At 44.1% G+C, this 12,559-nt stretch overlaps 1 protein-coding gene across 9 annotated transcripts in view; it reads left to right on the forward strand.

Annotated features, from left to right (window-relative positions):
• Nucleotides 1-1,963: 1,963 nt before the first annotated feature.
• Nucleotides 1,964-12,559, forward strand: part of elmo2 (engulfment and cell motility 2) — a 29,888-nt gene continuing 19,292 nt past the window's right edge. For 5 of the 9 annotated variants that reach the window (XM_023845434.2, XM_072715708.1, XM_072715709.1 and 2 more), the window contains exons 1-4: nucleotides 1,964-2,037; nucleotides 4,229-4,342; nucleotides 11,244-11,344; nucleotides 11,810-11,850. In XM_023845434.2, the coding sequence (XP_023701202.1) occupies nucleotides 11,267-11,344; nucleotides 11,810-11,850 (119 nt within the window). In that variant the 5' untranslated portion in view covers nucleotides 1,964-2,037; nucleotides 4,229-4,342; nucleotides 11,244-11,266. Of the gene's footprint in view, nucleotides 2,038-2,096; nucleotides 2,192-4,228; nucleotides 4,343-5,551; nucleotides 5,624-11,243; nucleotides 11,345-11,809; nucleotides 11,851-12,559 lie in introns of those variants that run through there. The other 4 variants (XM_072715706.1, XM_023845436.2, XM_023845438.2 and 1 more) reach the window with 4 other exon arrangements.

The raw sequence follows: 12,559 nt of genomic DNA on the forward strand, positions 1-12,559 counted from the left end.
GATGTTGTATACCAATACTTTCTTGAGAGTAATGAAATGTTTCTAAGAAGCTACTACAAATTATCCAACTTTTTATTCTTAATTAGCTTGTTTTTCCTTTAATAAATTTAGCATGAAACACAACCAAGACACTTTACATGCATTCTGGCTAATAATACTGGCTTGAGATAAAGCTAAACATTTACTAATTTCTAGAAAGACTGCAAATCGTTTGTTTTTATAAGACTATGGATTTTTTTTTGTTAGATTTATAATAAATATATTGTGAAAATGTGCAAATATATGTATTGTTAGTTGTAGTTTAGAAATTCAGGTGGTACTGATATACTAAAATATGAAATATACAAAACACTGATTCTTCTACAGTCTCAAAAAGATCTGCATATCAAATTAAAGTCATTATTTAGTTTATAAATTTATGTTAATACTTAAACTATGGCCAATGGGCCAGTTCTGCCTGTTACCCCACCAGCCATGGGATTCAAACCAGTGACCTTCTGACCCAGATACCCACAGAACACCTCACGCAATAATCATCCTCCAACCACATACCCGGTCAGTATCACAGGCTTGAAATACATCAGATTAAAAAGTATACATGTCCAAATCTACGCTGTTTCAGCTGCTCCATTGACCACTCTTGGTGACACTCTTAAAACCGTTTCCCCTTTGAACCCAAACATCCAAAGTGAAAATGACCCTTGCATGTATTGAAACTCCTACATATGCCTTCTGCCACATCTTTCTTGGATTACTGTAATACTGCTCCGGCTGTTATCCAGTAAAGGCTTCTCAGTCAGCTTCAGCTAATCCTACAGAAGACAGCTAGAATCCTTCTGGGCCCAAAGTGATCCCACCATATCACCTTAATGCTATTCAAACTCCACTGATCTTCCGGGACGTCGTAAGAACTCCCTGGTGCAGTGCCTGCCTCGCCTGACTTGACAGTTACACTTGACTTCCTGGGTATTCAGAGTGGTATTCTTTGGCCAGATGTGTCTTGTATGACGGAGGAGAAGACTGAGCTTTTAGCTGTGTAGCGCATACAGTTGTGGGAGGTCTCTTTGCATATTAGGTCAGCTGAATCTTTGGGATAAATACTCCAACAAGCTAACAGTAAGGTTTTATAAGAATGTTGTTACTTTGATTCAGGCCCTATAAGTCATGAAGACACACTTTTTCATGCTTATATTATTTGTTTTTAAGATAATTTGTGCATTTAGCCGACACTTTTTAACCAGTGTGACTACCTGTAGCATTTGGGGCTCTGGGCCTTTCTCAAGACGGCGACAGTGTCATCACTTTGCTGACCACGGGATATGAACCAGCAACCTTCCAGTAATGGCCATAGACTCCTAACCAATGGAGTCACACACCACCTTTTAGTGGATGTATCTCCATGCACTGTACCCAGGATTACCCAGAAGAAACCCATGTGACCTTGGGAAAAAATACGAACCCCCACCCACACTCAGCAGAGGGGAGATTCCAATGCTGCCCTTATTCAGCAGACATTTTGGTCTAGACCAGTGGATCTCAATCCAGTTTCTAGTTCCCGTCCCACCAGAATGTTCCAACTCTACTGTAATCAGACTCATATGGTCCTTAATAGGTTAATAATGAATGTGGCAGGTTGAAAACTGTCTGGGTGGAGGGGGGAATGATTAACCCTTTGAGATACCATTTCATTTGGTGAAAGTATTAGACAAGCGACAAATTAATACTCAACATCATTATCACTATTACAATTATTAGTATTATCCATCCATTCATCCATCCATCCATTCCCAGACTCTTTCAATTGTCTGTCCGCTCATCATTCTAAGCGTTTAGAGAATTAATGATGATGATAACGATTATTATTATTATTATTATTATTATGATCGCATCCATCAAAAGGGGCGGTGCTTTATGGGACTTCGCGTCTAGGGCTGTTCCAGGCCCCGCCCTTGAGGTGTGGCCACGCCGTGTCTCATCGCCCAGAGTTTCCCACAGTACAGACGGTTCGGCGGTTTCGGAAGCGTCGGAGCTTATAGGGTGAGTCCCGCTTCCGCTGCAAAGTGTCTGGCTCCCAAAAAACCTGACAGCGATCGAAGTGGCTTGCGTTTCTCGGCCACGGATGATCGCGCCTGGTATTTTTATTCCTATGGAAAAGTGCACGATTATCGCCGACGGTGTGCTTACGCTTTAAGTATGATTACCAGCCGCATGACTGCCTATTGTCTAACTCAGAAGAAAATGATCATTTTCGCAATAACAGCTGCTTGATTACCATTACTTTGTCAGCAAGCTGTGTTCTAAGTCAATACTTGTAGCTCGGTTGGATTGTAAGTAAACGCGTAGCTGGCCGATTTTTATGATATATACTAATTGTCAGTATTTAAATTGTATGAAATTGACCAGAAAACGCTCGCTGTTTTTTATGCAATGGACTAGCAGTTTCTTTATCCTCTTACCCACGTTTTTTTGTGAATGCGTGCATGCAACTCTTCCTGAATAGTATTTTTATTTTTTCCTGCTAAATAAGGCGCATATTCATATTAATTATCTGAATTGTCAAGTATGAGATGTGGGAACTGGTGCAGTTTTGCACGTTGACCGATAAGACTCGAGTGGAGAGATGTTGCGACGGGTAATTTTTATAACTAGCTTCATCTTCCATTATTTTCCGGGTTTTCCTGGAGATTGATTGATGCACGTAAACATGTACAATTAATATCTGCCAGATAGATGCTCACTGTTGCGCTGGATACATGGAGCCTATTATGTAACCCCAACACAGCACTAGCTACTTAGCCAGAAACGGTGGTCGTGATTGTGTATGTATATAATGCCCTTGGGTAAACTGACCTGGGATCAGTTTGACTATTTAGCCCCTAATGGTTTAGAGTTGAATCACCGATCAGCTAGCCGATCTGAAATCGGTTTTTAAGGCAAAAAGAAGGAAAATAAAAGTAACCGCAGCTAACTGTGCAGCGTGTAGACATTTTGTGACAACGCCGGATCGATGTGATACCTGTTATTCCCCTGATCAAAATGTCGTTGCGGCAAGCAAGGTTAAGATACTTTTTAACTATAAAATAACCCTAACGTATAGCTGGCATTGCAGCGTTGCCTAGCCTGTTTGTGCACTTCAAAAATTTACACCAGAGTTAAAACGCGAAGGAATAAATGATCTATTTTGGAAAATCTATATGCATATATATATGTTTTGTGATTGTCAGTGGGGACTGCGATTATTTTCACGTAAATAGACATAGTACCCATATGTACTGCTTGATCACTGCATTTATTAATCAAATTACATAAAGGGTACTTGTTGAAACCGTCTATTTTTGAGCCCTTAGTTTTGCTGTTCCTCGAAATTTAAAGTTATATTCTGCAGTGATTTATGTGTTTATTACTGCTGATACTTGTAGGGACTGTACCAGCTGTGTAAAAAATCAAATAAGTAATAGGATAGTGGATGAGAACATTATTTTTTTTATTAAATTGGGGGGGGGGTTATGATGTGGGGGTGGGGTGTGGGAGCGCTGTCGGTTTTGAAGGTTTCTGATGGGATGCATGGCGCTGTTTACAGCGTAGGTAGGTCAGCAGTTGCCAGAGTAACGGAAGGTGCACAGCACCGTCTTTGATGTGGAATCCCACACTGCTGTGCATGGTGACAGCCCCAATGCTGATGCTGAACATTTACATTATTGTTGGAAGTGCCCAGGGGTTCATACCTGCTCAGCATGGGTGAAAAATAGCTGCCTATGGGTGGGTGGAGCCTCAGTCCGTGAGCAATAAATGTAAAGCAAAAGCAAAAGATTTCATTTTTGCTTTTTACCCTGCTGGAGTTTTTAAAAAAAATCTTTCTGATGTGCACTGTATGTGCTGTATTATGCCTGTAGCACAGTGGATAAAATGCTACATTTGTGACTCAACAAAATATGTAGCTGTATAAACTGGCAATAGGAATCTGCAGGTTATATAAGTGACTTGATGCGGAAAAAAATGCCTGCCATCTGACTGTGTGCTGTCACGTGGCCCTGAGGAAGGAGAACGGCTTTTATACATATTTACATTATATTTACATAGTTTGGGGCTTTTTTTATTCGTGTGACATGATTCGACGCAGTCTTATGGGACAAGAGAGATGGCGAATGGCTTTATTCTAGGGGGTGCTGTGTCACACCCGGAGTGACATTGGCCTTTTTGCATTCATTTATATACATTTTTTCCCCAGAGAAATGGTGTGAGCATTGAGCTGGTGAGAGACAGACACCAGGAGCCCGTCCGACGCCGAGCTGTCTGGTAAGAGCTGGGCCCCTCGAACCCGGGGCCTGAAGGCCGAGCAGAGGTTTGATTGTCATTTCACATTTCTCATTGCTTAGATGATTATTGTCTTTTTACCATAATTTTTGACCATGATTGTACTCATCTGGCCACTGCAGGTTTCCTGCATGTCTTGTGAGATTTTGTCCTGGTACTTTGTTGTTGTATTACATCACTGTAACAAAGGAATCCCTGCTTGTGTGGCCTTTTATAGTGAAACACATGACAGCCGTTAGATGTTAATTAGGAAATTACCTAGTTTCCTCACCAGCATTTGACTTCAGGGATTCTGAAGCCATGACATAATACATAAAGAATCTGTCTTACTATTTTGTAGTTTTGTAAATGGGGCCCTACAATTTACGCAAATGAGTTAATAGTTCGAGCAAAACTTTGTTATATTGCATATCTGAATGTAATTTTATTCATTCAGAACTAAAACCATTTAATCCCAAATGTTATAAAAATGCTGAGATTTTAAATATCATCATCACGATTACTTGTGGTTGTACAGGATTTTTCCATTTAAATTCTTGTCTGCCCCAGCTGTCTCCGTGAAGGGATTGAATTTGTTTTGGAGTATTTATAGAGAGATCGAGAGAAAGGCTATCCCCCTGTAAAATATATTCTCGATCTTCATATGGGCCAGTGGACGCTGGGACGCCCCCTTTGTTTCCTGAGGGGAGGGGCCTGCTAAATTAACAGGGGCTCTGATTCAGGCTCCACAGGCATCTGTTTTCAATCCTGGCACTTTTATAGCTGTGGCCCATGGGCCCAGACCGTGTCGGACGGCTTTTCCGGTCCCGCCACCGGCCCCTCCCCTCCCTAGGCCCGCCGCAGCTTCCCTCTCCGGCGCTACTCACGCTCTGCCTTTACTTTTGGCCGACTGCCTCATTCAGGCCAGCGGTCGAGACTCTAGTCACTTTATTACAGACATTTGAAGCCGTGTGTGTTAAAGCGCTTGGACTCGTCCTCATACGCTGTGTTTTGTTCCCACTGTCCTACATTAGCGGAATGCCCAACCCCAAGACAGTCGCTCTGACTCAGCGGTGTGCGCGAGTTTGGATATTCATTTCATTAACCCCTGTCCAGACCCAGGACTTCATTTACCCCTTTGCTCCCACATTGCATAATTCATGAAAAACAACCAAGTTTCGTCATTGTTTGTTAAATATCCTTAATTTTGTGTGAGGGGCCCATCTTTTGCGGCCCATTGTCCCAGTGTCTTTCACAGATGAATATGATAACCCAACACAGAACTACTGGTTAACTGCCCCCTGTCTGATTCCCGCTAAGTTCTTTAAGAGTAAGTCATTTGTTCTATGATGCTCCCTTATTTAGTCAACATCTTGACATGTCGTATAAGCCTCTGTGGACAAACTTGCTGGCTTTATTTTCTCTGATTTAGCCTGGTCTACTTGGGAACTTTTGCCCACAGCTAGGAGTGTGACTCTCCTTCTTTCCTGCGAAGTTCTCCATCCATCACTGCTGTATAGATGTGATTGGGGCTTCTGTTTTGTGGGCTTCTATTTGCATGGAAAGCGTAGAGAAAGCCGGTGCCTAGCGCGCATCTGTTTTTGTGCAAAAGTGTGACATCTCAGTGAAGCGGTTTATGTAATCGCATGGGCTGCTGCGCTGTCTTTGTGTGGATCGCAATGTGGTCGGTCGGTTTCATTTTTGTCTGCAGAGACCAGTGTCACCAAAATGGTGCAGCGTGGGAAGGTTCTGGAATGTGCTTCTGCCCTGTTCTTCAAGGGTCCGTCCTGCTTCTTGTTCCTTCACTCTCTGACGTGCACTTCAGTTCTGTCTGCATCTCTCTGCATGTTCACTTGCGTGTTCTGCAGTCTAGGGATGCATCGCTGCAGTATTCATAGCTTAACCGGTTGCATTTCTCATCACAATTCGTTTTGAGGGAGTAAATGGACATCCTAGTTGAGCCTTATGGTCCTGTTAAAATTTTCTACTTTTAAGAAAAGTATGAGAGTTCTGCAAAAGTTTTTTTTTTTCTTTCTTTCTTTCTTTTCTGAAAATGTGTCCAGCTGGAAGACAAAATGGCAGCAGAAGTGGGTCCCAGCAATCTGTGTGGTTTCCTGGACTTTGCCGTGTCACCAGTGAGCCCAGCCAGACTGCAAGCCCTCAGAGACGTTGAATTGTGGGAGCAGGGCTGTTTTTCTTGTGACTTTTGGGCTCCTTCCAAACATTGTTCATTTAGCCGGATTCGGTGCTGCTGGAGTTTCCCGAAACGATCGGAGCCCCCAGGCCACATTGCCCCCCCTGCCCCAAGGCCTCTGTACCCCACTAAGCGCGGCTTGCTGCGTGGGTTTGAGCGGATGTCTGCCTGCTACAAACGTGGCATTATTGCGCTCTCACTGTGTCGTCTGTCCCCAGGGAGTTCAGTCCTGGCACGCTGCGGCGTTGCCGTGGTGCCAAAGTTTCATCCGCTTTCAAACGGGATGGAAACTGAGAGAAAAGACGTCGGCTACATCTGAAACTAACTAAAGTGGCAGCAGGCGAGGACTCTGCTGCAGCGGATGACTTGAGATGAAAAGGATAAAATTCCCTGAGATCTTCGGCATTCTAGAACAGTCTGCCCAATACCATATGAAATTTAAGGAAGCTATGTTAAAGTGCTCTGGATATGGTTATAATGATTCTAGTTACTTTCTGTCATCTTAGTGTAATGTGAATTTGTGTGGTTGCACAAATATAGCAATGCATGCATTTAAAAATTAATGTCTGATTTTAATATCAGGATGTTATGAGAGCAGTCCGTCCCTTACGTGTGGAATGTAAGACTTGCCTTGAGTTTGCAGCGTTCATATATTAAGTTTCTAATTATACTGCTTAAGTATACGTATTTACAAAATGCACAGTAACAGAAATGAAATGGTAAGAAATCAGCAACATTTTTTCTGCTAACAAATTTAGGCAATTGTTTGGGTAATGTCCAACATGCTAGAGTATCCAGATGTTAAAGGTTTTGAGGGAACAGGCATTAACTGGGTCGTAATTAAAGGAGCCTAAGAGAGGCAAACTGTTTTATAAAAGAGTAAAAACAACACCTGAAGTTAACAGGATCTGCTTTTGCTGTTTTCAGGGCCTCGGGCCGTACAGAAACACGACTGGAACTCTGGGCGTAAGGCCAGGCCTGGCTGGGTGTTTGGGATTAAGCTCAAGATCTCGAGTTCTGGGGAAATCGCCATTCAGTAGCTATTCCTGCTTCAGTACTGCCCGCTTGTTGTTGTTGGTCTGCAGTGAGTCAGAAGATTATGGCACATCAACAACTTTGATTTATTGCATCCATATTTATACACGTCCAATTTTAAATGTCTTCATACCTTGTTAGACACAAGAAGTCACTGGTAGGGTTGTTGCGAAAATAGCATCTGTTTATAGTAAAATTAAATGGTTAGCTATAACTCAGTTATTCAATTCAATTCTTTTATTGTCATGTGTCAAGTACATCAGAACTGGATTAGCGTAGCTAGGCTAGTTGCTTAAGAGTCTGCCAGGAAATGAACAGTTTGACTCCCACCAATCCAGGGGTTTCTCCCAGGGCTTTGTGAGGCCCCTTGGGCTCCATAGGGCAGTCGCTGGGAGTCCACAGAGACAGTTCCAAAATGTCGGCATAATAATCCAGCTAATGAAAGGTTTTCAAAGGGGAGCCCTTGTATGGCTGTGCAAATGTAGGAATGCATGCATTTAAAATTTTCCATCAGAATTCAATACAAGAATTGTGAAAGAAGGATGAAAGAAATATTAAAGCCCCCCACCGCCATTCTTAGTTCTTTTTACTTATATGATCATGCACATCGCAGGCTCTGGTCTCTTTTTATTTGTGGGTCTCTGGTTCAAGGCTAAAAAGCCATCTATAAGGGTAAATTGCTCTGATACAGGATGGACTGTTTGCTGCGACCAAGACCTGAACACCACCGTTTTCCCTGAAAAGGAAATATTAGGAAGAACTGTGTATTGTAAAGTGTGCGGAAGGAGCTCCCATTTCGGTAAGCAGGCACCGTAACAAGGAGAAGAGAACAAACGGCTCAGGCTGCTGGTCTTTCTCGCCGTGTTGCCAGGTGACTGCGATCGTTACTTTGTGCCTTCAGCAGCTGACGTAAAATCGACTCGCACTTTGCCAATCGCAACGTTAAGAGACGTCAGGAGATGGAGGATAAAGAAGATTCGGGGTTAGTCGCTAAAGATACAACACATATACTGCCCTGTAGCCTTGTCTATCTCCTCTTCATAAACATGCCGTTCTTCCTGATTCTTCTCTTTTCATAGCCTGGATTTTCAGGCTCTTTGAGGCATGTTGTCATGTGGGAGGTGAATTTCTTGAAAATGCTCACGCCTGTTTATGAGTTATGAAATAAGGCGTACAGCATTGACACGTTTTTCATCTGTGAGCTAAAACAAGCCGTGATTTCTACCGCTTTCCCTGGCAAACATTCTTTCACCCTTTTAATCGAATGAATTTGCAGGCCAGACATGGACACTGAGCACCTGACGTTACGCCGGTTTGTTTTGCTCGTCAGCTTCAGGAATGTTCCGTCCCGCACTGCTGCTCATTTCCCACAAGGAAGTGCGGCTGAAGCTAGAGCCGTTAGTGTCGCGTAGCTGAAGAATGCGGCCGGACCGGAGCGCCATGTGGGATCAGGGTGAGCTGTGATGAGGTCCTTTGAAATATGTACTTAGAAACAGTTATGGAGTTTATACAAGTTCTACCCTGCAAGCTTCATCCAGATATTTAGAACCAGTCATTTTTCTACAGCCCACAGTGCTGACTAGGTTGAGTGGTTAGAAAATACATGGATAGATGGATGGATTCAGTTCTCATTCACTTCCTCCCTTCAATACCACCCTTAAAGTCCTGTGCTGCACCATCCACCTGCCTGCCCTTATACATGTCTGCTACACTGCCCCCTGTCTGCTCTTATATGCGACTGCACTTTGGGTGTCAACTACATTGCCCCCATCCGGCTCTTATACGTGACTGGACTTTGGTGTCTGCTACACTGCCCCCTGCCTGCTCTTATACGGAACTGCTCTTTGCAGGTCAGCTACGGTGCCCCCTGCCTGCTCCTTCTAATTGCACAGTCCATCAAATCTGACCAGCATTGACGTGTAATTTAGGCTTCATGGTCGACCTGACTTTATGCGTATACTCTTTGGCTGACTGGAGAAGACAAGACAAGTCAAGTAAGGACAAGTCAAACTTTCCCGTCATTTAAAAATATGCAGGCATACAGTGAAATGAAATCGCGTTTTTCCGAGATCTCGGAAATGTTCTCAACCCCTGACTTCCTCTAAGAAGTAAATAATACGGAAGTTTAGATTTACTTGTTTGTTGGTGTAGTTAAATCCTGGCAGTATAATGTTAAGGAGGACTCTGTGCGGGATTCTTTCAGGTTCCCCATTTTCCCTTTATAGCCCTAAGATAGGCAGTTAGGCTAACTGGTGTCTCTATCCAGAGTATGGGTGTGCGTTCTTGTATGTGTGCCCTCTGATGGAGTCAGCGTGGGATGTCATTGGCTCCAGGCCCTCCTGACCAGACTGAGTGATTAGATGGTGCATGGACAGATGGATGGATGATGGATTAAGTTAAATATCCAATATTGCAGTGTTTCCCAATCCGGTCCTCTGGGACCGACAGCCGGCCCATGTTTTTGCTCCCTCCCAACAGAGGAGCTGGGAAGCAGTAAAAGCGGGGACTGCTTTGGGTCCCCAATGACCAGGCTGGAAAACACTGCAACATTGTCTTTGAATGAATGTGAAATTTCAGACTTCTGCAGACTGGCAGCCTGCATGTTCTGTCCTCATCATTTCACGTTGATGGTTCATCGCACTTCTGCTGTGTAAACATGTTAACACCTGAAAGTTCCCAAAATGATCTTCACGTTGTGGAGACTCCTCCTCCCCACGGATGTCTGTGCAGAATTTTCTCATGTCGATGTCTTTCCATTTATTCTTGCTCTATATATATATATATATATATATATATATATAATATGCTTTTTTTGTCAACCACAAACTGAACCCATTTGAATCTAATTGTATGTGGAACACAAAAACGGCCTTTAGTGTAATCCGAGGAGTATCAATCACGGCTTATCAGGAATCATTTCGTCCTAGACGACACACAGTTCTGTATCGGCGACTTCCTGACACTGACAGCCTGAAAACTTTTTCTAACTTTTTTTTGCCTGTTTGAGAATACAGTAAACCAAACACCTGTGGCAATTCTAAATCCCAATTCACTTTGGACTCACTACATCCTACTTTGAACTTGCATAAATTGAACGTCCATTTTCCATAGCCGATTATCCAGGCTCCTTTTACGGGAAGCAGGGGGGGCACCCTGCACAAGATGCCAACCCATCACAGGGTTAGTGGTTACACACTCACCCCATAAGTAGAGTAGCCTGAAGAGCGTTTTTCTGGACCACGGTGGGAAACCAGTGTGTCTAAGGGGAGATGCGTTAAAGCACACGGAGAGCATGCAGCCTGCGCAAACGCAGGGCCGGGTCGGCCTGCGCAAACGCAGGGCCGGGTCGGCCTGCGCAAACGCAGGGCCGGGTCGGCCTGCGCAAACGCAGGGCCGGGTCAGGGGGCCGTACCCTACAGGTTTGGTCCATGCTGCTAGGCTACATGTATTTAATGGGAAAATAACGTGCATTTTGTAGGAGGGTAGATATACGTAATATGTGGATTTGCCAGAGAGAGCACCATAGTCATTTATATGTCTAGACCTGTGCATTGGAGCTATTATGTTACTGTGGTGATTATGAAGAACCAGAGGCCATTGTGGGACTTGTATATGAAAGTAGAGCATTTCTCAGTGTACTTCCACTTTAATTGTTCCTCATTCCTCTCTCTCTCTCTCTCTCTCTTTCTCTCTCTCTTTCTCTTTCTCTGTCTCTCTACAGCGTGGCGTGAAGAGAGAGCAGCAATGCCCCCACCCTCTGACATCGTGAAGGTGGCCATCGAGTGGCCCGGGGCCAACGCTCAGTTCATCGAGATCGACCAGGTCAGCGACGGTCATCTTTACCCCGCACTCCTCATTACTGCTGGCTCTAAACTGACCCTTTGTCCAGTTCATTAATTTCCAAGAGATTCCAACCTCAGTCTTCAGGTTTCCCTTCCATTTAATAAAGGGGATTAACTTTCAGTACTATTATGATGTAAGACAAGTTATATAGAATGAAGTTGTGTTGAAACCAGCAATGAGGATAAGGCTGCCATGGCCTTCATTGTCAAGTAATGCCTTCATTAGAATCATGTGCTGTAGAAGAGTACAGAATATGTTGGGCAACTGTACAGTGGATGATCAGAGATCAGTTATTTGCATAATACAAAGTCGGGACAAGACAAGAAACATAGTCAAGACAAGATAATGACATTTTTGGCATTTTCTAATATTTTGTTCTTTCCGACACTTGCGCCATCTTTGACGGATTGTCCGAATGGATTCCGGATTGATTCCTGTCCACAGAAGAAGCCGTTGTCCTCCATCGTCCGGGAGGTGTGTGACGGGTGAGTGCCCCCCCCCCCCCCCCCCCAAAAAAAAAACACATGGTGACACCTACCTGCCTGTGTTAGCGCTCCACCCCATTTGGTATAGAAGTAGATCACATGCTCGACAGTCCCAGTCACTCGCCTTTGATTGGATCCCCTTTGCTTAAGTTCCTGTTGACTGCAGACATGTTCAATCCCGCTTCAGTCCCCATGTAAAGGTTCGGCCTACTGGCTGCACCTCAGCCCCCAAAATAGCGGTTGATTGATTTGCTATTACAATTCCAGCTTAATTACTAATTTTATGCATCAGTTAATGTCAACACGTCGTTCGCCAGCAGCAGTTGTGTATACAGTGCTTTTTCCGCTTTTGCAGTGAGATGCCGTTTTCATAAAAACACCTGCCAAATCTTACAGGGCTGTTCAGGTGTACTGGGGCCCGTTAGACACACTGCTGTTGCTGTTCATTGTGTCCTGGGGCCCGTTAGACGCACTGCTGTTGCTGTTCAGGTTTACTGGGGCTCATTAGACGCACTGCTGTTGCTGTTTAGGTGTCCTGGGGCCCGTTAGACGCACTGCTGTTGCTGTTTAGGTGTCCTGGGGCCCGTTAGACGCACTGCTGTTGCTGTTCAGGTTTACTGGGGCTCATTAGACGCACTGCTGTTGCTGTTTAGGTGTCCTGGGGCCCGTTAGACGCACTGCTGTTGCTGTTCAGGTTTACCGGCGCCCG

Source organism: Paramormyrops kingsleyae, chromosome 8, assembly GCF_048594095.1.
Source record: "Paramormyrops kingsleyae isolate MSU_618 chromosome 8, PKINGS_0.4, whole genome shotgun sequence".
NCBI lineage: Eukaryota > Metazoa > Chordata > Actinopteri > Osteoglossiformes > Mormyridae > Paramormyrops > Paramormyrops kingsleyae.